The sequence below is a fragment of the Tripterygium wilfordii genome, chromosome 3 (genome assembly GCF_013401445.1).
Source record: "Tripterygium wilfordii isolate XIE 37 chromosome 3, ASM1340144v1, whole genome shotgun sequence".
NCBI classification, from domain to species: Eukaryota; Viridiplantae; Streptophyta; class Magnoliopsida; order Celastrales; family Celastraceae; genus Tripterygium; species Tripterygium wilfordii.
The window spans coordinates 11,299,785-11,325,270 of NC_052234.1; the positions used below are offsets into that span (position 1 = coordinate 11,299,785).

A 25,486-nucleotide genomic window follows, 5' to 3' on the forward strand; every position below is an offset into this window, starting at 1 on the left:
TTGAATAAACAGATTAAGAAAAATGGTTCAACATTTGTAAAACTGTGTGTCTAACGGTCGGTTTTTTGAAATAAATTTAATTGATCATTCGGTCGGTTATTGACAGTTTGATCAGTTTTTTTGTGTTTTTAATCTATCCTCACTAACATATATTTTATAATAATCGACTCATCAATTGATTTGGCGGTCAGTTCAGTTTATGTGTTTTTTTTTAGCCCTATGTAAAACCAGTTTTATCTTGCTGCAATGTGCGGTGCAGCTTGGCAGGTTAATTTTTTTTTCTTTAGGTTAATTTATTAATGAACAAAATCGCTGCGCCTATATTAAAAAACAATGAAAATGACTACCGATACAAAACCCTAACCTTAACGGCAGCCCAGGACGGTCTTTGTTAATCGAGCTGATACAGAGAAAGCCAGGCCCATACATCTGCCTGTGATCATTCGCTCCTCCACGTATACGGATAAAGTTCAAACCAGCCACGTCAGCGTTGCGTTCTTTGCAGTCAAGCAAAGCACAGCACAGCCTCTCTTTCGTCTTCCCTCAGTTTCTCTCAGATTTTCCTGCGAACCAAACAGAACTCTTGTGCTCAATTGTTATTTCTCGCTATATATTTGTTCCATCTTTTTATGGCAGTTCAGTTGCAGAATCGCAACTTCATACCTTCGAGGTGCACTACGATGGCTTTTCTTCAGTTTTCTCTTTACTCTCGATTACAACTTCGTCTGTTAATTATTACTTCTGCTGGTGCCATTCTGTTTAGGGCTGCTAGCTTTCCTTTAGGCATCGGCAATGTTACGAATTATTTAAATACGATCTCTCGCCTTTTTCTGACCCTCTTCTTCGATAAGTGGAAGCAAATAATATTCTAAGGAAGATATTAGGCTTCAATTTCTGGTTGTTCTGTGCTCAATGGAATGAAATAATGGAGTCGTTCACTGTTGTTGTGAACCTATTTCGTTAATCAATCGCATTATTTTGATTTTGGTTTTTCTTAGAAACCGAACAGCAGAAAAAGCCTATAGCTGAATTTCTAGTTACGTTCGTGGTGTTTGATCCTTGCATATTAGTTCATGCTATATTGTTCTCTGTTCGATGATCTCATGCAGCTGTGCGAAACTAGGCTGGATTGAAGGAGCTATTAGTTGATTTATTGTCTTTTCTTCCCTCTCTAATTACATTAGATATTCAAGTTGCCTTCACAACAAGGTTTAACATGTTATGGCTGGACATGGAAATAATGTTTGTGATACATGATCCAGCGATTTGTTACTGGATCATTAGATTCATCTAGAAGATAGGGAGTTCTCTATTGTGAAATTTGATTTGTGCTCACGTTTCACCCTATGATGGTGATCCTCTAAAACGATTTTCTCTGGAAAGGATCCACATGTGTGATTCCAGCTTATTGTTCACTTTGTTTTTGCAGCTCTTCAAATCCATATGTGTCATGGAGTAGTTTTAGTGGAACTCACAAATCCCCCAAAAGAGTGGCTTACTTGGATCACCTGTTGAGTAATTGGGGCGGTTCAGGTAAGAGATGCCTTGTTAGACTTACTCTTTCAGTGAATTATGATCACGGTCTCAGGTGTCGATGGGTGGGTTATTCGAAAAGCCATTCAAAATTCCGTAAATCAAGGAGGATGGGACAACTTTGTCCACATGCATCTGCTGATGATGGTTTAACTGTTAATGGGAGCCCCCAAAAAAGTACCAGTAATGGTATAGAGGAAATGAGAACTAAACTTAATCAATCACTGCAAGGTGGAGACTACAATGATGGACTAGTTCAATCTTTGCATGACGCAGCCAGGGTTTTTGAGTTGGCAATCAAAGAACAGGGTTCATTGTCAAAATTATCATGGTTTTCCACAGCCTGGCTTGGTGTAGACAGAACTGCATGGGTGAAAACACTCTCTTATCAGGTTTGTCTGTCATCAGTCTGTGATAATCTTTGTAGGTAGACAACACTGCTCTGCAGAAACATTCTGTCTTTTCAGGTGTGTCCTTTAACAATCTGACACTGTTGCATATGTCCCAATCATTTGCTTCTTACATCAATATGATGCTGTGTTGCTCAGACGTACTCGATTGATAGATACCTACTATTATCGCTGCACTCCTAGCGTTTCCTTTAAAAAAGTAGTTTGCTAATGCATTTTGTGCCCCCCCCCCCCTTTTTTCATTACCATTGTTTTGTGTTTTGAAGTGTTGGAGCTTATGTGCCTGATGGTCAGACATTTTCTTCATTCTCTTCTCTCCAAATTATTTGAAGCATCTGATTTGTTGCAAACTTTACTTCAGGCTTCTGTCTATTCCATATTGCAAGCAGCAAGTGAGATTTCGTCCCGAGGTGAATGTAGAGACAAAGATGTCAACATTTTTGTTCGAAGGAGGTATTAAAAAAGATTTTTTTTCCTGTTCATAGCTTCTTTTCAGGCTTTCAAGCTTCAAGAATCTTGTACAATCTAACCCTTGAGTCGTGTGTTCAAAGGAAATGCTGTAGACTGTTGACTGTTTCTTTTCTTTAAATGATATCATTAAGTTTATAGTCATTTGCTGCCTTTTGGTCTTTATGGCCAACTTCCAAAATGGGATTACAGGGTATTTGAATTTCAAAGATCGAATTACCACATTATGCGGATATGTGGTGATGGATCTCCTGAATTCTAGTTGTTTATTATCAGATACTGGAAATTGGCCGTTGAAGACCAAAAAGAAACCATATTCACATTTCAAAAAAAAAAACAATGATAATACTCTTGCTTACTTCAGTCACAAAAAGAAGAAGAACAATTATCTGTATAATTTGTGCGTGCGTGTGTGTGTTTTTAATTGGGTTTCTTCCCAGGGGAGGAAACCAGTATTTGCTTAATACCTAAGTGAACAAAGTAGGCATAAATGGTGTTAAATTGATGGTCTGAAATTTCACTTTCTTTTGATTTACCTGGGTTTCATCTGTGTTTTGCCATATCTAATGCTTATGACCGATGCTTTCATATTTCTCACTAATTTGTGCTTCAATGGTATTCATTTTTATCTAAACCAGCTTTCTGTATTTTAATGAATTTTAACCATTGCGTTAATGTAGTTTATGTCTTGACCGTTGCATTGGTGCAGTTTATTAAGACTATCTGCTCCCTTAGAGAGCTATATCAGGGAAGAACTATCAGCCAAGCAACCTGAAGCATATGAATGGTTTTGGTCTGAACAAGTTCCGGCGGTGGTGACATCTTTTGTTAATCATTTTGAAGGAGATTCACGCATCACTTCTGCAACTGCTTTGTATGTCACTGCCTCTATGTTACTTGATGTTATCCTTCCTATAAATTAAAACTTGGTCGTGATAATCATCTAACACTTATGTTACTTTTGATTTACTCCTAGGAGAGGGAGAGGCACATCACTGGGTTCTGGGAATACAATTGGCGTATCACTCCTTATGCTTGCATTGACTTGTATTGCTGTGATTACGAAACTTGGCCCAGCAAAAATTTCTTGCGCGCAATTTTTTTCCACAATTCCTGACATAACTGGTAGATTGATGGACTTGCTGGTGGACTTAATTCCTATAAGCAAAGCTTATCATTCTATCAATGATATTGGTCTACGCAGAAAATTTCTCGATCACTTTGGTTCTCGAGCTGCAGCATGCAGAGTGCAAAGTGATTGTAATTCAGAAGAGGTTAATTTCTGGGTGGATCTTGTACAAAACCAGCTGCAACGAGTTATAGATAGAGAGAGAATATGGTCAAGGCTAACAACGTCAGAGAGCATTGAGGTTTGCTTATGGGCATCTGATGTGTGAATAAAAAAATTCATTTGTAGTTACTTTCATGTCCCTCTTATAACTGATACTTATTGATTTGAGAAGTATATAAATTAGATGCTGGAAAGGCCATCTTTTTGTGGTGTTTAGGGTTCAAGTTTGTGATGTCTATCTCCTGCACAACCTAGGAATGTGTAATAAACTATGCAGTTGAAAATTACAGAAAAGATGAAAAAGGTTAATGGTATTCAATCCCATTTTAGATTAAAATACTTATGACTAGTGAATGTTGACGCGATGGAAAGAAGAGTAAACAGAAGAAGCTCGAGTATTGATATCCCACTCAAAGTGTGTTGAATATAATTTTTGATAATTTGGCCTTATGCTGAGTAGTATTTTGACATGCATTGATCAAACTAACATCCCCCATGCATATGGTGAAATGTATACTTCAACCTGTGCTCCCTTGTTTATTTACAGCAGGATTATAGAAATTGCACATCAAAAGTGATATTTTTAACAATATAATCACCTGTCATTGTATAGAAACTAGGAAAAACTATTGTGAGGTATAAAATAAGTCAAATGAAAAATTGGTTCTGTTTTCATGGCCTACGTACTTGCGCATAATTGGGATGTAAGTACATTAAGCATTTTATAAAATTATCATGAAATGACTGCAGGTATTGGAGAGGGATTTGGCCATTTTCGGATTCTTTATTGCCTTAGGCCGGAGTACGAAGTCCTTTCTAGTTGCAAATGGTTATGATGATTTAAATGATCCTATCGAAGGCTTTGTCAGGTAGGTATTGTATTGTTTGTGTGTGCTAATATGTGCTAGTTGTGTGCATGGTTTGTGTTGTATATTCCTTCATCATTAAACGTACCTTTATATAGTTTTCTATTTTATTTTATGTTCTTTGTCGCAGGTTCCTTATCGGGGGCAGTATACTGTACTATCCTCAGCTTTCATCAATTAGTTCTTATCAATTGTATGTAGAGGTCAGTATGTGTGGCGCTTACCAGCTCACAAATACTTTTGGTCAATTAAGATATCTCATTACCCTTTTTTAAAATTCTTTAGGTAGTCTGTGAAGAGCTGAACTGGCTTCCATTTTATCCAGGCGGTGCCAGCACCTCGAAACAGTCTCATGGCCACAGAAGTAAGCTAGACGGTCCTCCCAATCCCGAGGCTATCCCTCAAGTATTGGATGTCTGCTCTCACTGGATACAGAGTGTTATTAAATACAGTAAATGGCTGGAGAGCCCTTCTAATGTCAAAGCGGCTAAGTTCCTCTCTAGAGGGTAATCAAACTTTTGTTGATATAAACTGCTGAAAAATGAATGCCGTATCTCAATTACAAAATTCAAGGAATCTTTGTTGTCTTCAATCTTTAGGCACAAGAAGTTAATGGAGTGCAAGGAAGAATTTGGGATATCAAGGTAAGTAATAGGGGCAAATTTAATTTGTATCAGTGTGTAAAATGTTTGGTGGTGCACATCAATTTAATATGAGGAACTTGAAAAATGATCAGGCTGTGATGGTACAAGAAATAGAACAATTATGTCAATTTGTATAAGGCCATGTACAATTTGAATGCATGTCAATATAATATGAGGAACCCAAAAACTGATCGTCAAATGGAATTCAATTGATTGCTGAGTTAAACCATTAGCCTATCTTTTGGCATTCTGGTAGTCTGACATTTCCTTTAGAATTTTTTTTAAGAGTTAAATTATCATCTTTGTGATGCAGAGATTTTTTAAAATATGTTTATTTCATCCAATTATGTGTTGTATTATGAAAATATGACTGGTACCAAATTCTTTTTGTAAATAATTTTCGCCCTAACACACTTTTTGAAGGTTTCACATTCATTATCGGATGACAGTTTGTGTGAATTGATAACTGCAGCAGATTAGACTTATTCAAAAAATGTGGTGCAGGAATGAAATGATTGAAAGCAATGAAAATGATACTGTTGAGAGGTCTGGATCTGTAACTTACCCACCAAGTGAGAAGGAGCCAGAATCTTTTGACAGGGTTGGCCTCTACCCTTTAGAATGAAGTTCATTTCTTAGAGGGATATACATATATACTAGTTGACCCTATTCTAGTTTCTGGGCTGGATGGTGATGCCTTGCACATTGCCCTGTGGTTGTGAAGTTAATAAGTGCTCGTGGCTTTAGAAATAGATTATTAATAGCCTGTTTTATATTTAACAAAAAAAAAGAAGAAAATGTGTTTGGTGGAATCTGCTCCATTTCCAAAATAAAGCATGCGGTCTTAAAAAATCTACTTGTTTTGAATTAGTTATTTTAAATCCTGATTCATTCACGATATTAAGCATATCAATTGTCATTTTTTTCCAGAAACTTTGTTAATGTAATTTTTTTGGGAAAAAACATTTTTCTTTATCAAATATAACAGAAATTAAAACATTTCTTTTAAAGGAACAAATAACAAAAAGCTGTCAACAGTTTTTGGTTCTATGAAAATAGATGAAAATGATACCTGACTGACCTAAATGGTCCAAGTACATGTAGAAATGAACTTCATGGATGCATGTGCTGATTAATATCACCTCTAATGGTTGGTGTCCATGTAAATGCTCGATAAACATCTAGTGTGTTTTTTTTTTTGATAAGCAAAAATCTTGTTTTCTGTTCAAAAATGCTTATCTATCAACTGAATATCATGGAATTGTATGTTTTACACACCTTCAATCGCCTTCAATGTTTTGTTTCATCATCGTGTCTTACATCTTCTTTTCAGCATGCCGTCTCTTTTGGTTGGGCAGTGTTGATAATATTTTCTTCTAATGCATATGGATTTATGGGTTTAGTTATTTGCAGAGTATTATTCTTTAATTTGATGAGATTCAGAAAGTTCACTATATGATCTGCTTTGTTGCTTTGCTGCATTAATTCCTCGCCTTCTTAATATAAATTTGTGTACTGCAATTCTATGTACTCCCATGTATCTACATTCAAGTTCATAACTATCTCTTTGCCTAATTGTGGTGTCAATTTCAGGTATTTTTGGATCTGGAGTTTGTAGCATTTGCACATATAGAATGTATTCATGTTTGCTCTGATTTGATTGGCTACCACCTGTCAACTCTGTTATTAATTTTTTTTACCTTATGTGGAATTTTCTTATTTTTCCAGTTTCGATAATTCTTTTAATCTTTGTGGTGATACTGACATTTGTCAGGCATTGGAGAGTGTTGAAGAAGCTCTAATAAGACTGGAAAATTTGCTTCAAGAGTTGCATGTATCAAGCTCAAATTCTGGGAAAAAACAACTCAAAGCTGCTTGTTGTGACCTTGAGAAAATAAGGAAGCTTAAGAAACAGGCTGAATTTCTAGAGGCATCTTTCAGAGCAAAAGCAGATTTCCTTCAGCAGGTAGTTTTCCAATTTCCAGTTTCCCTTGTTCTACATGAACCCATGTACATCTTAATTTATTGTTGACGTCTCCTATTTATCCTTTGCATGTCTGTCCTGGTAAAGCAAGTTACTTTTCGTTCTTCTCTTTGATGGGCAATTGGAGAATTCTCCTTTTTTCTCCAATTGTTTATTACAGATTTTATGAAATAGCTTTGATGTGATAAGCCATTAATTTCTCTTGCATTGGTCCTTTCTTACATATAGGTGCAAGTAAGTTCAAATGTCTGTGTCTAGCTAAGCTTTTATAAGTCCTCTGCATAAGTTTTTGCTTTGTCAAACTAAGAGACTGAACAAAATGCTATTGTTGAACTGATACTCCTGAGGAATTTGCTTCATTTTGTTCATTTTTCTGTCTTCACGGTTTATATCCCCGGATGGGATGTAGATTATCATAATCTGGTGCTTTTCCTTTCTCCAATTTATTATATTATACCTTTTATCCTTCTTATTCTGATCCTCCTGAACTGATCATCAAGGGAGACGATGAGAGTGATTTTCAATCTTGTTTCAAAAAGCAGCGAGTATACTTGAAAGGGGATAAAAGAAATTTGAAAGTGACACTAGATAGGAGTAGCAGGTTTGCAATTTCTGCTGTACACTTAGCTATTTCTTAAGCATATGCTTAATGCTGATCTCTGTCTGATTCCCTGAACAACAACTTTCTTTCATCTGGTAATCTTTTTTTTCTTTGGAGTTGTCAGTAAATCTCGTGGGTTATGGAGCTTCTTTTTCCGTCCCCCAACAAGGAAGCCTGACTCTGGAATATCAGTTGCGGGTGGACCTGTATGACTTGTCTCTATTGTTATTCAATGATGTTTATTGCTTTACTCTTTTCATTTATTGCTTTTATGATGATCACTTAGACAAAAATGGTTGAATGTAGTTTATTTTAAAAATTGAAGTGCAACAAAGATTCATAGTTGTGTTCTCTTTGATTTGATTTGTGTGCCCTTATGTTATATTGCCTGTTATCTTTACGTTCCACATGTATCCTCTGGTTTCTGATATCATGGAAATCAGGCTAGAGTGGTAGATTGAGCCATGTTCATTCAGTCAACAATTAAATTCCCTTAATTGGCATCTTGGGATTAATTCTTTTGTTGTACCATGCCTGATGTAGTGATGCACTGATGCTATGATGGAGTCTAATATATTGGAAGTTTTTTTTTCCTATTAAAATGTTGAACTTTATCCTGACGATTTTGGATTCTGATGTATCTTAAGTTGGCGTTTATTGAAATGTTGAACTTTGTCCTGTAGACTGAGATTTTCTGTGTGGAAATGTGATGAGCCAATGATGAGAATTCCACATCGGAAGATGGTGGGTTTGGAGTCTAGTTTATAAGGGAGGACAAACCTCCTATTGTCAACTTGGGTTTTCAATAGAGAGTTAGGCCCAAACTTGTGATGCTATACTTGGGCCCCCATCCCGTGTGGTGGGTATTCATTATTGGTGCTTTCATTGAGAGTGCACGGGCCTGCGTGCAGGCCCGTGGGCTGGCACTATCGTAGGCGGGCTTGCCCCAGAGCCTATTCCTTTGTAGTGTTGGATTAGCAGACAGTGGGCGGTGTCCATTGTGGGCGGGTTGGAAAAGAGAAAAAAGGCCGTTAAAAAAGAAAGAAAGAAAAAAAGGCCGTTAAAAAAGAAAGAAAGAAAAAAAGGCCGTTATAAGTAACTGGGAAAGCCCTAGATCCACTGGACCTGGCAAGACTATGTGACCCTAGCTCGCAAGGCTTGGGGCGGTAAGTGGGCCGTGTGCTGAAATGGTACAGTCAAGGCCATGCACGAGGACGTGCATGCTCCCAAGGGGGGAGGATTGATGAGAATTCCACATCGGAAGATGGTGGGTTTGGAGACTAGCTTATAATGGAGGACAAACCTCCTATTGTCAACCTGGGTTTTCAATAGAGAGTTAGACCCAAACTTGTGATGCTAGACTTGGGCCCCCATCCCGTGTGGTGGGTATTCATCAGCCATTGACTACAACAAATAATGGGTTTGGGCCCAACTTTAAAATTTGGAATGCTTTCATGGTTAACAAGCATCAACCAACTTGGTTTTAGGTTAATAGGATTGAAGATATGCGCTTAGGGTGCAAGTCAAGAGTATGTGCCATGCAGCCAAGAATTGGATGAGGGAAATGATCAGATTGTAAATCCCTTACCTCTAATAAAATTAATACCAATTGCAAAATTCAAGAAAAAGGGGATTGCAGGAACATTTCCCTAGTTAAACAGTGCCATTACACTTAATGTGTCTGCATTGGCACTTTTGTATTTTCAGTGCTACTTCTGCATGAGTAACTTACTGAGCAAACGGATGGTTTTATCATGAATAAATGAGAGAATTTTTGCAGTCCGCGAAATTTAACCTCCTGTTGGATGTCAAAAATTATTAATGAAATACATGCAATGCAGCAATGGAGTTGGGGTACGAATTTTTGTTAATTGAGAGCATTTGAGTGCAAGACTTTGTAAGAGAAATTAGGTATGCTATGTTATAAAAGGAAAAAATATCTCTTGCATTTTTTTTTTGGTTTATGATAGTTGAATCTTTCCCTTACTGCAACCTTCTTGAGGCAAAAATCTTAAATACGAAGTCTATGATTGGATTTGCTTAAGAAGTTACTGCAAATGGAGCTCTCTTTAACAACTGACATTCTTTACTCTGTAGTAGTAACATACCTATCTAAGGGTGTATCTCAGAAAAGCAAGTTTCTACTACTTAGTTTATGAACGTTCAATGTATTTTATTGGAACCTTGGGGATTCCATTCTGTAGTTTGTGGTTTCCTGCAAATGTAAAAAGTCTCTTGATTGGTTTGTTCTAGTGTAATAAATTCAGAGATTTGATATATACGGAATTTGACTTTTTTATGTAGGGAAATGAATTTATTGAGCAAACAATCTCAATTCAAGATACTGTTGTGTCAGATTCCGATGAAATTCGCCGTTTTGAAGTTCTAAGGAATGAGTTAATGGAACTTGAAAAGCGAGTTCAGAGAAGCACTGGTCAATCAGAAAATGAGGAGGTATGACTCATACCGCAAAATTTCTTCTTTGCCTTATCAAATAAATGGTAATAAATTTCAATGGAGATAACATACCATAGAAAATCATGACAAGCTTAAGGGTGCAAAAACGGAGATGTGGAGGAAGAATCAGGGACGGTAAAATAGATGTTGAAGATTGGTATCTACTGTTTCTTCGACGATTAACATCATGTCCGACAGCATTCAATCTGATTTTTATTTGTTCCAAACTAAAATTCTTAGCTTCAAAAGTTGAGTCTCTCTCATTTAGTTCCAGCCTAGTTGAAAATTCTTGAGTTTTTTAGCAATTTCCAGTTTCAGGGATACCATCACAGCCTAATAAAAGCTGTGAAATCTTAGTTCTTTCATGTTATATTACTCTTAATGTTTGCCTCGTCATTGACACAATACAATCATAAACCTCATATTATCCTTTGCTTTTTAGATTTCATGCAAGTACTTCATCATAGTTGCTGCTCACTACTGGTCTCTGCTCTGGCCCCTTGGGTACATCATCTAATATGCTTTACTTCATGTGTTCTGCAGGATACTTATGGTAAAGATGATGGTATTAATTATCTCGATGATGCTAATACTCATTTGGCTCAGTTCCAGAAGAAAGAAAATATAATTGAAAAATCATTTGAGAAGCTGAAGGAAGCTAGCACGGTATGATTTATGACTTTTGGACTTTAAAATTTAGCAAGCATAATGTCATAGCTGTTGCTTCAAGCTCAATATGCGATCAAATTGATTGGGCAAACTGCCAACTGATGTGTTTTTCCTTTAGTCTCCCATGTCAGAGTTCAGTTTGATCAATTACTTATTATGATTGTTTTCAGAATACTATATAATGCAATTTAGTTGGTCCAGTGATAATGGCCGCTGAGTGAACAATTCACATATAGTCAACATATGGTTATAAGATGCCTCATTCATGATTCAAATACATCTAAATTGTTATGTTTTTGCTTCCAATGGAATTTAGAGCAAATCTATGGTTGTATGATGCTTCATTCATTATTTAAATATGTATAGTTACCTCTGTTTTGCTTTATATTTTATAGTCCACAACTTCTTTTTTCTTGGCAAGGAGCCCTCCTGTTCATATATTTTCACTTCCTCCAATCATTACTATGGGAAACAAAAGGACTTCACTTCATACCATTTTATGTTTTTTTTAAATGGAAACGAATTTTACCGACGAGGCAGCACCAAATATCATCGTAAGTTAATCTAGATGAACGAAGGAATGTTCAGACAGTTGTCTGACTATGGAACTACTTGATTTGACAGGCCATTTGTGAATCCGTGCAGTCATATCCATGCAGCAAATGTACATCTCCTCACCTCTGCCCTGAAAATGTTTAGAATGATGTTTACTCTTGTCATTCTGATTTTATTTCCTTTTTTATTCATTTTTCTTTGCATGAAGAAAGAAATGTCTTCATCCAAAAGGGCATCAAGGGGGTGACACATAATTATGTTTTCCTTTCCGATCCCTTGTTAAGTTCATCGTTAACTCCAGTTCCTTTCTATGGCAGAGTCCCTTAGTTTGATATAAGAAAATGATAGATTAATATAATATTTTTCATTTCCCCCTTTCACTACTTTGCAAGGTTGGAATTGATGCTTTATATAGGTTCTCTTTGTATTTCTTTCCTTGATGCCCCCTGCACCAACTTCACGGGGTTGACTTCTTGTTAAATCATGGACAGGATGTGTTGCAAGGAACTCAGCTTCTGGCTATCGATGTTGCTGCTGCTACAGGGTTGCTTAGAAGGGTCCTCATAGGAGATGAATTAACCGAAAAAGAAAAGAAAGCTCTTCGGAGAACTCTGACAGACTTGGCATCAATTGTTCCCATAGGTTTTCTAATGCTTCTTCCTGTAAGTGGAGATAAATATAATTCCTGTTGCACTATATCATCCTGTCTACTGCTCATGTTGAATCTCAATGTCATTTTTTATCCTTGTGTAGATCCTCAACTTAGTTGGAATAGGGTCCTCCAACTGGTTTACTTGTAAAATTTTCTTTTAGAACTTCAACCTGGATCGACGCTATATATGCAGAATAACACTTTATATGGACAGAACAAAAATATGGTTCTTGATTCAATTATCTTTGTCATGGATGTAATCAATAACTTATTTACTGCAGGTTACGGCAGTTGGTCATGCTGCCATGTTGGCTGCTATCCAGAGATATGTACCGGCTTTGGTATGTAATTTTCATCCTAAGAACCCAGTTAAAGTTCCTTAGGGAGAAAAAAAAACCTTATCAGAGGCTCATAACGGTTTTCTGCAGATACCGTCCACATATGGATCAGAAAGGTTGGATCTCTTGAGGCAGCTTGAGAAATTGAAGGAAATGGAAGCCAGTGAGGTGGACTCTGTGGAGAATGAAGACAAATTATCGTAGCTAAATTATTTTCATCCTTGAGGAATGAAATAAATCTCAAGATGAGGTAAGACCGTAAGAGACATTGGCTCCTTTTGAAATTTATCTATTTATTTTTTTATGGTACAGTCAAATGTCACCGTGTCCTGAATCTCATTGCCAATAGGTAAGCATAGAGGAGTTCATTCCATGTGTCTGGAACTCCAGGTAGCCACCAATGGCTGCAGTTTTGCGGAGTATCAACTGGAGTGCGTGGTTCTCGATGGAGTGATGGATGGGCATCATCCTGAACTCTGTCAGATATGTAATATTAAACAACTGAAATGTCCCGTTACGATATTCCATCTATTTAATAACATCAGAAATATATTGATTGTTCCATGGCTCAGCTTCCAGCCTTGTGTAGTTTGTTGTTGGTTCTGTATTTGCATCACAAAGACCCCCTTGATTCCATGTGCCATTCCTGCAATATTACATGTTTGACAACATCAGTAGGTCAGGTATAAGGACTTGTGCATCATCAGATGAAACAGAAACACCAATGCCTCGGGTAACTCGTTCCTAGAGTTTCCATGAGCAATGTAGGAACCCTTTTGAACTTCAGGTAAGTTAATCGCATCAGTTTCTGCTTCATTTAATTATCCAGGTTCATTTGTTTGCATTCTCATATTTTCACGTATACCTGTCTGTTCCCATTTTATCAAGTGCGGTTACAATACTTGCCTGTAATGTACTGGAGAGTAGCTTCGAAAGAAAGTGAGTCTTGTTAGTATCTAAACTCTTCATTGCCCATGGCTGCCATGTTTGCAGGGACCTACGAAATGCTTCAAAGTTCAAACACGTTCATTGTCATGTTTAGTTTCTCCCATTCCAGGAAATAGCAGCCCCTGAAAAAAGAAACAGGTTTTAGATCTCTCTTACCCAAAATTATGAGTGAAGAGGATGGACAATTTAGCTTTTAGCCTTTCAGAGATGTTAAAAAAGAAAGACTTGTACATCTTGGTGGTTTTATCTTCATTCCACCCATGCCAGCGTTGAAAATCAGTACATCTGCTCCAACCCACTTCTCTGAGTACCAGTGCACCTGGTCGACCCTGATGGTCATTTTCATTTTCACCTGGTCCACTGTGAGGTTGTATTCATCGAATCGCATGGAGAGGCATCCCTTGTGTTTAGTAATGGGATTCTCATTTTCTTCATGGATTGTTGACAGGTTGGAAAATCCTTGGTGCAAGCATGCACACCAAAGACTCCCACTGGTTTCTTCCAATGGAGTCACCAGCAAAAACTATACGCCCATTCCTGCTCCTTTCTAGCAGGTTGCTTGCATTGATTCTGATTATTGCTTGAAGGGGACACAAAAGGTTAGATATATTTTATATTCGTTGACATGTGATATGCATACTCGAGTTGTCCTTGAATAGTTAGATTCTTTTCGAGTCTTGAATACTTCAAGGGAAATCTATGAGTTTAGTCTAAAATGAATTAAAACCGGAGGGAGTCAGACACCGATATAATTCTAGACATGCGTTGTATGGATGTAGTCCGTTTTGTGTAACCTTCTTACCTTGGAAGATCACAGCCGTAGGGTTGCCACCTCCAGTTGAGATACTCCGCATCCATCCTTCCATTCTGACGACTACGAAATCCAGAATCAGGAAACGGACAGTTCTCCCCATAGAACCGAAGTGGGTATCTTTTGTCTCGAACCCATCTTCCATAAGAGTAATCGCATACACGAGATTGTCTCAAAGGGTCTACAGTATTCAATATAACAATTGAGAGGAGATTAGGATGATGAGCAAACAGATTAGTGCATAAAGAATTTGTCTCTTGATAATTAAGGTCACGTAGAGGAGTTGGAACCATTTGGTGATGGACTGAGGATCCATTAGAAGAGGAGGTTTTTCGTTAAAACTTTGAATGAGAAAATAAGAGGGGGGGACTTTTTTGGGTCTTATTTGGTAGTTTTAAATTTTAATAAATATATATATTTTTTAATCAATTTTCTTTTTAGAACATTTCCTGAACTCACTTTTGTTTGCACTTTTTTTTTTTGAAAAACTCAAAGGGCACACACGTCAAGTGATGCCCGAGAGGCATGAAGGCCACTACAGCGGATGAAAAACTACCCAAATCCCAAACTTTCTGGTGAGAAAAGAACCCTGGACCTCAAGGTCTTAGACAGACAACCTGACTAATCAGGCTATCTCCCATTCTCACTTTTGCTTGCACTTGTGAGATGTGTATCTGTGTGTTTTCCATTTTCTTTTCCCACTCAATCATAAATTTTAATAAATATTTTTTTTTATCAATTTGCACTCAGAATAATATAACATCACACAGTAAGGAGTTATGTGGCATAAAATTTGTGTAACTATTTGGCATATAAAACAATTGACACTCTGTAAAAATATTTAAAACTTCTAATTTCACCGGGCTTCGCTCTTCTTAAACAGTAGAACACTTATTCTTCAAAACTTCTGAAAACAGCATCCTCACATTTTCACATCTCAAAGCACAAGAAGAACAGTTCCTTCCAATTCTCTTTAAGTTGAATTCCTAATTACTGTGAAAAAATGCAAGAAATAGTGACATAATATTTAATGACACAAATGTAGAGATTCTTTCTTTGTGAGCGACAAAGCGGCAATGTAGGATTTGATAAACAGTACCATCAATAATGCATAAACTTAACCGATCAACTTGATTTGGTGAGTGAACTATTACTAAAATCAGAATACCTCATCCTATTTGCATCATTCAATATCACAGGTTAAAATATGGAAAGGGAAAAAAGAAAAAAAAAAAGCCAAGTAACACAATTTCTCACAAAGAAATTACTTTCAGTTGGCATGAGTAATCCATAAACTTAACCTATCACTTCATCTACTAAAATCAGAATACCTCATCCCATTTCATTATTCAAGATCACACAGATTAAAAAATGGGAATAAAAAAAGAAAGAAGAAGAAGCTGCTAATTAACACAATTTCTCACAAAGTACTTACTATCAGTAGGCATGAATAATCCATAAACTCAACCTATCGTTTCATCAACAATACAGGAATTACCATAGTCCATCCATGTCATTGTGCCAAATTTCAGCAAATACATCAATTTGTCCATAATCCTTGCTTCACTACTACATCCATAAACAAAATACATCCAAAAGAAGCCATAATTCCAAAAGCTGATACTAAATAAACTTATTGAATTGGCAGTCGCCTAAGGTTAGTAATGCATCTAATGACTAATCCCATGGCCTTAATCAAGGTTTTGATAATTGGTATAGTTGGAAAAAAAAATGATTCTAAAATATCTACGAGATATAGAAAATTAGAAGAAATTTTTTTTGAGTAATTGTGGTACAAAATGAGTTTTGGGATATAATTGACACAAAGCATCAATTAGTAGTTAGGTTAGGTAAATATGTATGATGAAAAATTAAGGTCCAAGTAGAGGGCACCAGTGTTGTATTAGTGTAATTAATCAGAAATGATGAAAGGTTAGGTGAGCATTTTTCATTCATATTAATTGAATTGGATATTGGGTGAATCACGAATAGCTAAGATGACATTCATATTTGTTATCTCATAGACCCCTTCCCTTGTAATCAAAACAATTTAGTCATTCAAAAAATTAGTAAATATATTTAATCTCAGATTTTGTATCCAATAATAATCACATCCAGACTTGATCAGTAAGTTTACTGCGGCGCTAAGTGAAAATATACAAGGAAAACAAAAAAGAAAGAATTAGTAAAGCAAAAGTCTTTCACACGCGCATTGGCGCTTGGTTATCGAGTGAGAAAATAAGAGAGAATACTTTTTTGGGTCTTATTTGGTAGTTTTAAATTTTAATAAATAGTTTTTTTAATCAATTTTCTTTTTAGAACATTTCCTGAACTCACTTTTGCTTGCATTTGTCGGATGTGTATCTGTGTGTTTTCCCTTTTCTTTTCCCACTTAATCATAAATTTTAATAAATATTTTTTTTATCAATTTGCACTCAGAACAGTATAATATCATACAGTAATGAGTTTTGCGGCATAAATTTTGTATAACTATTTGGCATATAAAACAATTTGCACTCTGTAAAAATATTTAAAACAGAATCCTCACATGTTCACATCTCAAAGCACAAGAAGAACAGTTCCTTCCAATTCTCTTTAGGTTGAATTCCTAATTACTGTGAAAAAATGCGAGAAATAGTTACATAATATTAATATGACGCAAATACATCAATTTGTCCATAATCCTTGCTTCACTACTACATCCAAAAACAAAATACATCCAAAAGAAGCCATAATTCCAAAAGCTGATACCTGCATGCATAAATAAACTTATTGAATTAGCATACATTTTTTTTTATTAAACAAATGTTTTATTAAGTAATAATAGAACCAAGAAGGTGCTAAGACAGAAATTAACTATTACATAGATCAGTGACAACAGATTAATGATAAAATACCTAAGTGGCTGTGGCCGAATCCTCAGATTCATCATCTTCCATCTCTTCATTACTTTCATCCTCAGCATCTGACTCTTCAGGATCATTTGCAAAATATGTGTATAGTCCTCAAAAAATCAAGAAATTAAATGTAAGGGTCTAGGTGAGTACAAGAGGGGGTAAATTTCCAACTGCGTTTACTCTCAAGTGCCGGTCACACTTCTATGATGGTTTTGTATGGCTCACCATCAATACTAGGAATAGACTACAAGTGTTCTAGGATTCCCAAATGATTCAAGAATGATTAAGAATGAAGGCTTGAGTGCTTGTGAAACTCTTGGAGAATAGGAATATAGTACTCGGTATGCTATGAAGTTAGTAAAAATATATATACATTAGAACTTCCAAAAATAGTCGTTGCATAGATTGGCAAGAGCCAAATCAACAAACAATTCATAGTAAATCTGGTTTATACATGTAACTTGAAATGACTTGTAAGCTTGATTAAAGTTTCATGTCTTTGGTTCTTGTTAGTCTAGAAAATTAGAGCTTTAATGATAGAAACAAGTTCAAAATATAATCAAGAATGCATAGCAATTATCACATAGCGGTAAGCTTACATATATCATATATTGATCAACATATAAGATGCACACACTTCATCATCAAAACTCATATCATAACATTGAATACACATGAATAACAAGAGATAAATCATTGACAGTCAACATTGAAGAAATTACCTGAACAAAGACCCTTCACATGCATCCAATCCTGACAACATATAAATATTGCTTTATCTTCTACTATTGCATCCTTCTGCCAACGCTTAATCAATCTCTTTCCCATAGCAAAGGCTCCTTCCGGAGGAACTGCAAATATGGGAATGGTTAAGATATCACGGGCCATTGATCCAAGATCAGGATAGCGTCCAGAGACATCCCTCCAATATGATAATATATCTAGCTCACTATGCAAATCAAGAATTTTCTCTTCCAAGTAGACATCCAATTGTGACCTTCCAGCGTCATGTTTTTGTTTCTTACTCAAAAACAATTCGTAATCTTCCAGGAAGCCATCTAGATCATCCCTTCTACTACCACTAGCAAAAGTACCAATAGTCGACGAAGAAACCACACCAAGAGATTTATATTCATCAAACAAATTAAATAAGGTCGTCTTCACATTCTGCACCATTTCTTTTGCATAAAGCTCCCCAAAAAGTTTAACATAACAATATTCAGCCAATTCCAACTTACAACGGGGATCTAGGATGGTAGCAAGTGACAGTATCAAATTATGATCCAACCAATACTGGTCAAAATTTTCTTTTGTCTCTTTTACCATGTCCACCATGAAATCATGTGGCCCATTGGCTGCTTCTAATAGTTGTAGTTTCATCTGAATCTCCCATATTCCCCTAAAATAAGTATATGAAGTCGGCTGTTTGGAGGAGAAAAACCGATTGGTGACACCATAAAAAACATTCAAAAACTTAAGCACAACGGCCAACTTGTCCCACTCTTCAGCAGAAAGTTCACAGAATTTCAGTTCTTCGTCATTTTGTCCCAAATGGTCTAGAACGGGCCTGAAATAAAGAGCGTGGTCAAGCATTGTATAAGTCAAATCCCATCTATAACCATTTTCAGGACGCAACCTTTTCTTGGTATTCAAATGAAAATGATTATCCGCAATCTCATAAAAGTTCTTTCTTTTCGTAATATCACATTGGATATGGATTGCTACACCTCTAACTTTCTGAACAATATCATCAATGAGTTTGATACCATCTTCCACTGCAAGACTCATAATATAACAGAAACCACGAATTTGAAAAAAATCACCATTAGATAAGAGGGATCTATTAGCAAGAAAACGCGTCTTAAGAGACGTAATCACAGTTTCATCATAACACGGATTACCCAAAGTCAGAGTCTTAACCTTGTTATCAACTTTCCACCCAGTCAAACACGAAGACACTTCCTCAGCGATAGAAAGACCATCTAATGGATATAGTAAAGTTCCGAAACTAATCACTCTTCTTTGCAACTCCCAACTCGCATCAATCCAATGAGCTGTGATGCACGTATACTGTCTGCAAAGGTACTTCTCTTGCTTATCAGCTTCCCAATTGTCAAAAGTGAATGGTAGAAACTCATCTTGCCTACCATCTTCCCAATTGTCAAAAGTAAATGATATTCTACCAGGTGCTTTTGCTAACTCTTCCATCACAATCTTTCTTTTATCTGCACAAATTCTAAGTGCATCTTTCATAAGGGTACAGAGATCCAATGCATCTAAAATGGTTTTGCATTGCGGATTCACGATGCACATCATTTGTTTGAATATGAGTTTCTTACAAATCGATAAAGGAAGGGCACAACCAAGAACAAACAAGCAAAGGGCTCTACGAACAAAATTGGGATCCAACTCTGGACTATTGGCTATGGCTTGCACCATAATACTGAATATAGGCTCCCCAGAAATTGAAATTGGAAGTATGCCACAAACAACACACATGCAAATGGCTTTCTCAAAGTCATCCTGAGTAAACTCATTACCATCTGAACTCGAAGTCATTTCATTGCTGAATATTGAGCAACTTTGATTCACACTTGCACTTTCAAGTTCAAAATTATCTGCATCAACAGGTGTATTTGAAGTTGCCATTGACATGTACCTACAACATTGCCGTTTACTTTTCATCAATAAGTATCATAGATATGTATATCTGCTGGATAGAATTGCTGAAACTTGCGGTATGAAAAAAGAAATACATGAGATAAACGAGACATGACCAAGGATGCTAGAGATATATGCCTAAACTCATTATTCAAAACGAACTTAAAAAGCATTTGGAACTAGAAATGCGTGATTAACGTGAAGCTGAAGGCATAGTAACAATTACATTGAGGAGAGACGAACAATTCTAATATGTGAGAAAACTTTGTCCAACGCTTTTGATGGGAAATGCGACTAAACATAGAGTAAAACATGCACACCAAACAAGATTCTGAAAGTTATGAGCCTTGAATACATAAATTATTTGGTTAGAAGACTGTCCCTGCCATAATCGAAATTAGCATCCTGTCCTGCTTCCTTTCTGGACGAATGGGAGGGTCAATGTTATTTTGATGTCTAACAAGTAACACATCCTTGAATCCAGGTGGGTAACAACTAACAGGATTATCAGGAAGAGGATCCACGTCCGAGTGGAGCATGTGCAGCCTTCAAGGTGTACTGAGGAATTCAAACTAAGGAAACAGAAGAATGATCCTCTGAAAGCAGAGGCAAAGGCAAGAGGTGAGGTGATTAGCACAAAGAGGCAGCCAGAGGGCCCAAAACCTGGGTTTATGGTGGAGGGTGCGATGCTGGAAACTGTTACTCCCATTCCTTACGATGTTGTTAATGATCTCAAGGGTGGTTATTAGGTATGTTTTGTGCTGGTTTTGGCAATGGATGTTTTCTATGGAGAGTTGTACTTTTGCTTTGATGTTTCAAATTTTTTGTCATGAGTACACAAGATTAATTTTTCTTTTATCATTCTGATTTTAATGATGGGTGGTGTCCCGATATAGTTTTCTGTGGTTTGTTTTTTTTTTTTTTTTTGTATCATGAAAGAAGCTTGGTTTAATCTCAACTTACCAGCCGGCAATGCTTAATCACCAGCCAGTAAGGAATGAAAAATAATAATTAAGAACTAGGACAGAGCCGATATCAGCATACACGAGAGGTGCAGTTTCTTCCCTCATTTTCATCACTTTAATCCAAATTCTGTAAGGATTATGGATGATTTAGTTTTTAGCGTCAATCTCCGTTGGACAAAACTTCCCATTCACCTAATCTTCTTTTGTTTTAGCAAAAGCACAAACAAGGTGTTCTTTTATTACAATATATTAGTGAATAATTTCCTATTTTGGATCTTTTATTCAGATGTAATGCTGCATGCCCGGCCCTTACAAGGTCACAGTGACAGGGCTGACAGGTTACTCTGTCTTCCCGATACACTGCAAACAAGAGCAGAACTCATCATAAGAATATCTTGCTATTGGGCTGGGGTTGTGGGAGGCAGGCTAGTGTGAAGATTGTTAGATTCAAACAAAATTTGTTTGGCATTGTTAGCAAGCCTTAATTTCAAAACTGCCACTCAAATATGAAATTCCTAATTTACCCCTACCGACACTTATATTTACAAAATTATCCCTGCCTTACTTAAGATTATGCCATTACGAGTTTATTTAACATTTTAATACAATTTAAATTTGATTCCAAGTTCGATTTTCACCATTCTCGAACCCAAAATTACACAATTAATTCCGATGGGAATTATTTACACCCCCAGTTAATTAAGTACACCCCAAAAAACTCAAAAAACATCAATATATTAAAACCCCAAATGACCCTACCATTTTGAGCCCTAAAATCATACTCGTTCTTCTTCCCTGGAGACCCACAACAATTTTGAAGGAGAAAAATGGTCACCTTCGTCGCCGCCAGATCCACTGTCCACTCTGTCTCAGTCCGTAGAGTTGGGGCGCCCCTCACCTCCCATGGTGGAGTATTGTTTACAACAAGGACTTCTCCTGAAGTTTGTTCCTCTCAAAGAACCAAACTTTCAGACACTGTTGAGGCTCTAGCACCTGAAGAAGCCATGACATTGTGGACTTGCATTCACCAGTCAAATCTGAAAGCAAGGTTCTCCAAAACCCACATTCTACTACCAGCCATGAAGGTGTAAGCTTCGAGTCTATCCAAGAGCTACCAAGCTCCGTAGAACCATGTTGCAGAGAAGGTAACTCAGGTTGTTCCCTCCTTGACCTCACCTGCAGACCAAGCCCAGAGTCACCTGCGTCGAAAGAAGCGTCGTCGCCGAGATACTCAGCGACATACGGTGAAGAGAGAGACCGGAGAATCTTGATTTCGTTTTGCAACACCTCAATCGCGCCGACAGAGGAAAGCATGGAAAGTAGGAATAGTTGGGGTGCCAATGGTGATTTTTCAGAAAACCCTAAAAAGAGGTGTAGTCATTAATGTTATATTTTTGATTGGGGGTTATTTAGAATGGGGTGTAAATAACCCTCATCTTAATTCCTCATATTTAGCTTTCACACTTCCTTGGAAGTTTCAGGCTTGTTATATTTGTTGGTGGCTCTGGTTTTGGTTCTGGGTGTCGAGGTCTCTATAAAGTAAAATCTTTGGTTATGTATTTTGTTTCCTTGCTGTTTTATCTGTAATAATCATTAATCAATAAATTATATGATTTATCAAAAAAAAATGACACGGTGAGTTTAGCTGCTGCAGGAGGGTCTTGAGTTGAAAGAACCCTGACCCAGCCCAAAAGATATGCTATAATTCTCAGCCTCTTGTCCCATTTGATGATTCCTTCCACTACTATAAACTTCTAACTTGGACAAATTATCTAATCCCCTCTCTTGCCATCAAATCCACGAAGACTCGTCATTTTTTTTATTTTTTTTTTGCTTCTGTGTGAACACTAGCGGGGATGGGGTTTGAGCTCTCGACTCATCAATCTATTGGTATACTTCGTGTACTGACTTTGTTGACATTTTCCACCAGCGTTTTTGACAAGTGTTTTGCAGATTGACATCTGTGTCGCCCTTTGCTTGCGAGTCCTAATATATGTTTTTCTTTACGAGAAACCCACAGTGGGAGTAAAAGACAAGTCCCCTAAGAGAAAAGGGAGTGGGATCGAATCACAGGAAGCATGGACTGGTACAAATAGAATACAAAGAGAGCATTACTTTCAATAGCATGCCACAGATAGAGCACTTGATTTTAAGAAACTCTGGTACGGCTTGAACTGAGCTGGACATTTATACTGGAACAAGGGCAGGGGGAGGTAGGATATTGGATCTGAGTTTCCTATGAAACAGAGGTGGGATGATACGCAGCAGACCGCAACAACAATCGCAATGGAGATCCCAGGAAACACCATCTACCCTTCTTAAATGAACTATTTTTGTCTCCCATCTAATCCCAACCATATTTCTTTAGCATATCCTCCACCTGAACAGAACAGATTTTCCATCAACATAAAAAGTTGAAAACGATAAGGATAACCACACAAGGTGAAACTGCATTAACAAAAATAAGAGAGCATGTGTGGGTGTGTTATTAAGCATCACACTGAATCAACCGCTCCTTTCCCATAAATGTCGCAATTTTCACGTTAGATATTCAAGATTGAAGCACTCAAGCACAAACTTCTTACATTTACAGCAAACAGAATAAAGAGGAGAACAAAACTATTACATGATTCTTCCGGTGGGTGGCCAATATATGTAGGATCACTAATAGTATAAATAATGTTAATGGAATGCTGTGCAATGAGAAATCATGACAAAAAGAAGCTCGTTATTTTATTCATTCTTCTTCAAAAGTTAAGGTCTTCTCTCAGTACCCTCACAAAGCCAACTGCTCGTCAGTCATTACAGCCATCCAATTACAAAGAATTGGCGAGGATGTGTAGGAGTGGATAGAAAGAGCCTTCAAGGAAGATAAACTTCAAAAGCCTTGAAAGATTATGATGTGAAGCTGACACGAATGTGGGGGCAAGATTTCCCGACAGCGTTCCTTTAAGGCTCGTTGGACAACTATCAAGAAAGAAAAACTCAAGGTGGAAAGGTCCTATGCCAGTGGAGAATTCAAGTATTCAACAAGTTCCACTTTAATCACTCAGATCACGAAAAAGAATGGGGTAATAACTTAAAGGATTTAAGTCAATTAGTCTTATAGGGATATGTACACAAATTCCAAGCCGAATTGCTTTCCACTAGAAGATCAAAAGGTATTCACAAAATGCTGACCGCATAATAAAGATCAAGACCAAACACAGTAATTGCAAACAAGGTCATGGATTATCATTTAAAGAAGAAAAGAGAAGTTCTATGCAAAATTGATTCAGAAAAATTTATCACGGCAAACATTGACAACCTTAGAAGAAGCGGGGTTCTACTTAGCTCATTGATGACTTACTTGTAACGAGTGAGATGAATACAACCATCACATGCTTCGTTCACTTGCATTTCTAAGCTTAACTAAGTTGTTCTACTTAACTAAGTTTCTAATCAGTATCAATTGAACTGTGGCCAAAGAGGGTGACACAAAAATGAAGGCTTGGAATTGTTACTTTTACTTTTGTGGTATGTATTGGCTAACTCGAACCAAAGGAACGAAATAACTTTTTGAGAGTAATACTAACAAGACTAATATTTAAACAATAAAAGTAGTAGGTTAAACTCTTATTTGAATCTGGCATAGCAGTAATAGAAGTACAATGGATTCATCGAATGTATCTTCCAATGCTAAGACATTATTCTTATGATAATCAAATTAAAGGGAAGACTTCAATTTGCATCTACCTTGTCAAAACCATATTTTTAATGAATTACGCTCACAGAGACAAAACATGAGTAGATTAGTAAAATGAGAAAAAAGTTAGGTGATAGTAAATAAAATAAAATAAAAAACCGTTGCAAATCATGTCAACCTAAGCCAAAGATGAAGTCAAATCTTCAACAGTACGATAAGCATGCCAAGCAATAGAAATGATTGAATAAAAATGAAACGAGCAGAAAAATTCTAGAATCTTAAGGATGATAAAAGCAAATAAAAATTATAAAATTATAGCATACCCAGGATGTCAACGTCTAGGTCTAGGCTTGCAACGAAACTCCGCCAAAAGCGCTATATGATCCGAAGACGACTCTGGAGAAGGAAGTACTGTGTCTTTCCTCAAGTTATCCTCATCCAAGAGTTCTAGCAAGGACTCCACTGTTAAGGAGTCCGCTGAGAGACCAAATCATTAATTCAGTACAATCCACCTTGAATCCCCAATGGACTCCCAAAAGAGATGCACAAAAAACTTGTTGCTGAATAGCTTCACCTGTGTAAAATATGTAATCCAGGGTGCCAATGATAAGATAGTTCACGTTTTTCACGAATCGTCCATGGCGCGTAATCTTCTTCCTCTTTGTTGTCTCTAACTCTCTGGTGTTTTACCCTAACCAGACTTTGCTTTTGAACTCTTCTATTGTGTTCTATATTGGGCTCTTGTTTTCATTGGACTTGTAACTCATAAAGGCCTTGTTAATAGGCCCTTTTCTTTATTGGTTTAGGTTGATATGAAACACACCGTTTCATATAGTTTGTTTATTCTACAACTGTCACATCACAGTGACCGTTGTTCACTTTCTTTATAGTCTGTACTCTCACAATTTGTATGTACACTTTTTGAATATTGAAAACCAACGTTTCTATTTTCTCTCTGTTCTTCGACTGTTCTTCTTCTACCTCCTCTTCTACTGACTTCTCATCTCCTTCCTCATGACATAACCTACAAACAAAACACAGCTTTATATTA

The 25,486-nt window shown here is 36.8% G+C and overlaps 3 protein-coding genes and 1 long non-coding RNA gene across 9 annotated transcripts; 2 read left to right on the forward strand and 2 right to left on the reverse strand.

The window, feature by feature from the left end:
- The first annotated feature begins 419 nt into the window (after positions 1-419).
- On the forward strand, positions 420-14,569 carry LOC119995225. 5 transcript variants are annotated; one of them, XR_005467638.1, is made up of 20 exons: positions 420-670; positions 1,430-1,925; positions 2,305-2,396; positions 3,121-3,285; positions 3,388-3,781; positions 4,453-4,571; positions 4,699-4,771; positions 4,854-5,074; positions 5,168-5,212; positions 5,717-5,813; positions 6,987-7,178; positions 7,697-7,797; positions 7,922-8,003; positions 10,102-10,251; positions 10,798-10,920; positions 11,970-12,140; positions 12,412-12,471; positions 12,559-12,718; positions 13,147-13,783; positions 13,865-14,567. XR_005467638.1 is itself a non-coding variant. In XM_038841663.1 (19 exons), the coding sequence occupies exons 1-18, from the start codon at positions 630-632 to the stop codon at positions 12,670-12,672; spliced, it is 2,736 nt and encodes a 911-aa protein (XP_038697591.1). In that variant the 5' UTR covers positions 420-629; the 3' UTR covers positions 12,673-12,718; positions 13,147-14,569. The 5 variants fall into 5 exon arrangements, 3 of the variants coding, with proteins under 3 accessions (XP_038697591.1, XP_038697590.1, XP_038697592.1); XR_005467637.1 differs by having other exon boundaries at positions 13,147-13,255; positions 13,462-14,563; XM_038841663.1 differs by having other exon boundaries at positions 13,147-14,569.
- A 2,298-nt stretch (positions 14,570-16,867) lies between these two features.
- Positions 16,868-19,773, reverse strand: LOC119995648 (zinc finger BED domain-containing protein RICESLEEPER 2-like). Its single transcript, XM_038842153.1, has 3 exons — positions 17,847-19,773; positions 17,125-17,231; positions 16,868-16,978 (listed from the first exon to the last, which is right to left on the reverse strand). Exons 1-2 carry the CDS (start codon positions 19,771-19,773, stop codon positions 17,125-17,127), a joined length of 2,034 nt encoding a protein of 677 aa, XP_038698081.1. The 3' UTR covers positions 16,868-16,978.
- Positions 19,774-20,214: 441 nt separating this feature from the next.
- On the forward strand, positions 20,215-20,658 carry LOC119995649 (60S ribosomal protein L21-2-like). The gene is made up of 2 exons (XM_038842154.1): positions 20,215-20,228; positions 20,270-20,658. The coding sequence occupies exons 1-2, from the start codon at positions 20,215-20,217 to the stop codon at positions 20,532-20,534; spliced, it is 279 nt and encodes a 92-aa protein (XP_038698082.1). The 3' UTR covers positions 20,535-20,658.
- A 2,136-nt stretch (positions 20,659-22,794) lies between these two features.
- Positions 22,795-25,485, reverse strand: LOC119988566. Of its 2 annotated transcripts, XR_005465626.1 has the most exons (3): positions 25,010-25,485; positions 24,759-24,912; positions 22,795-23,130 (listed from the first exon to the last, which is right to left on the reverse strand). It is a non-coding gene; the product is annotated as an uncharacterized LOC119988566 (long non-coding RNA). The 2 variants fall into 2 exon arrangements; XR_005465625.1 differs by having other exon boundaries at positions 24,759-25,485.
- Position 25,486: the final 1 nt, after the last annotated feature.

Excerpts from the sequence above, each read along its gene's own strand:
- LOC119995648 (XM_038842153.1), bottom strand. The coding sequence starts at position 19,773 with ATGGCAACTTCAAATACACCTGTTGATGCAGATAATTTTGAACTTGAA. Across the intron at positions 17,232-17,846 it reads TGTGAAGGGTCTTTGTTCAG|GACTATACACATATTTTGCA; the intron begins GTAATTTCTTCA and ends TGATTTTTTGAG.
- LOC119995225 (XM_038841663.1), top strand. The coding sequence starts at position 630 with ATGGCAGTTCAGTTGCAGAATCGCAACTTCATACCTTCGAG. Across the intron at positions 5,213-5,716 it reads GAAGAATTTGGGATATCAAG|GAATGAAATGATTGAAAGCA; the intron begins GTAAGTAATAGG and ends AATGTGGTGCAG. Across the intron at positions 5,814-6,986 it reads AGCCAGAATCTTTTGACAGG|GCATTGGAGAGTGTTGAAGA; the intron begins GTTGGCCTCTAC and ends GACATTTGTCAG.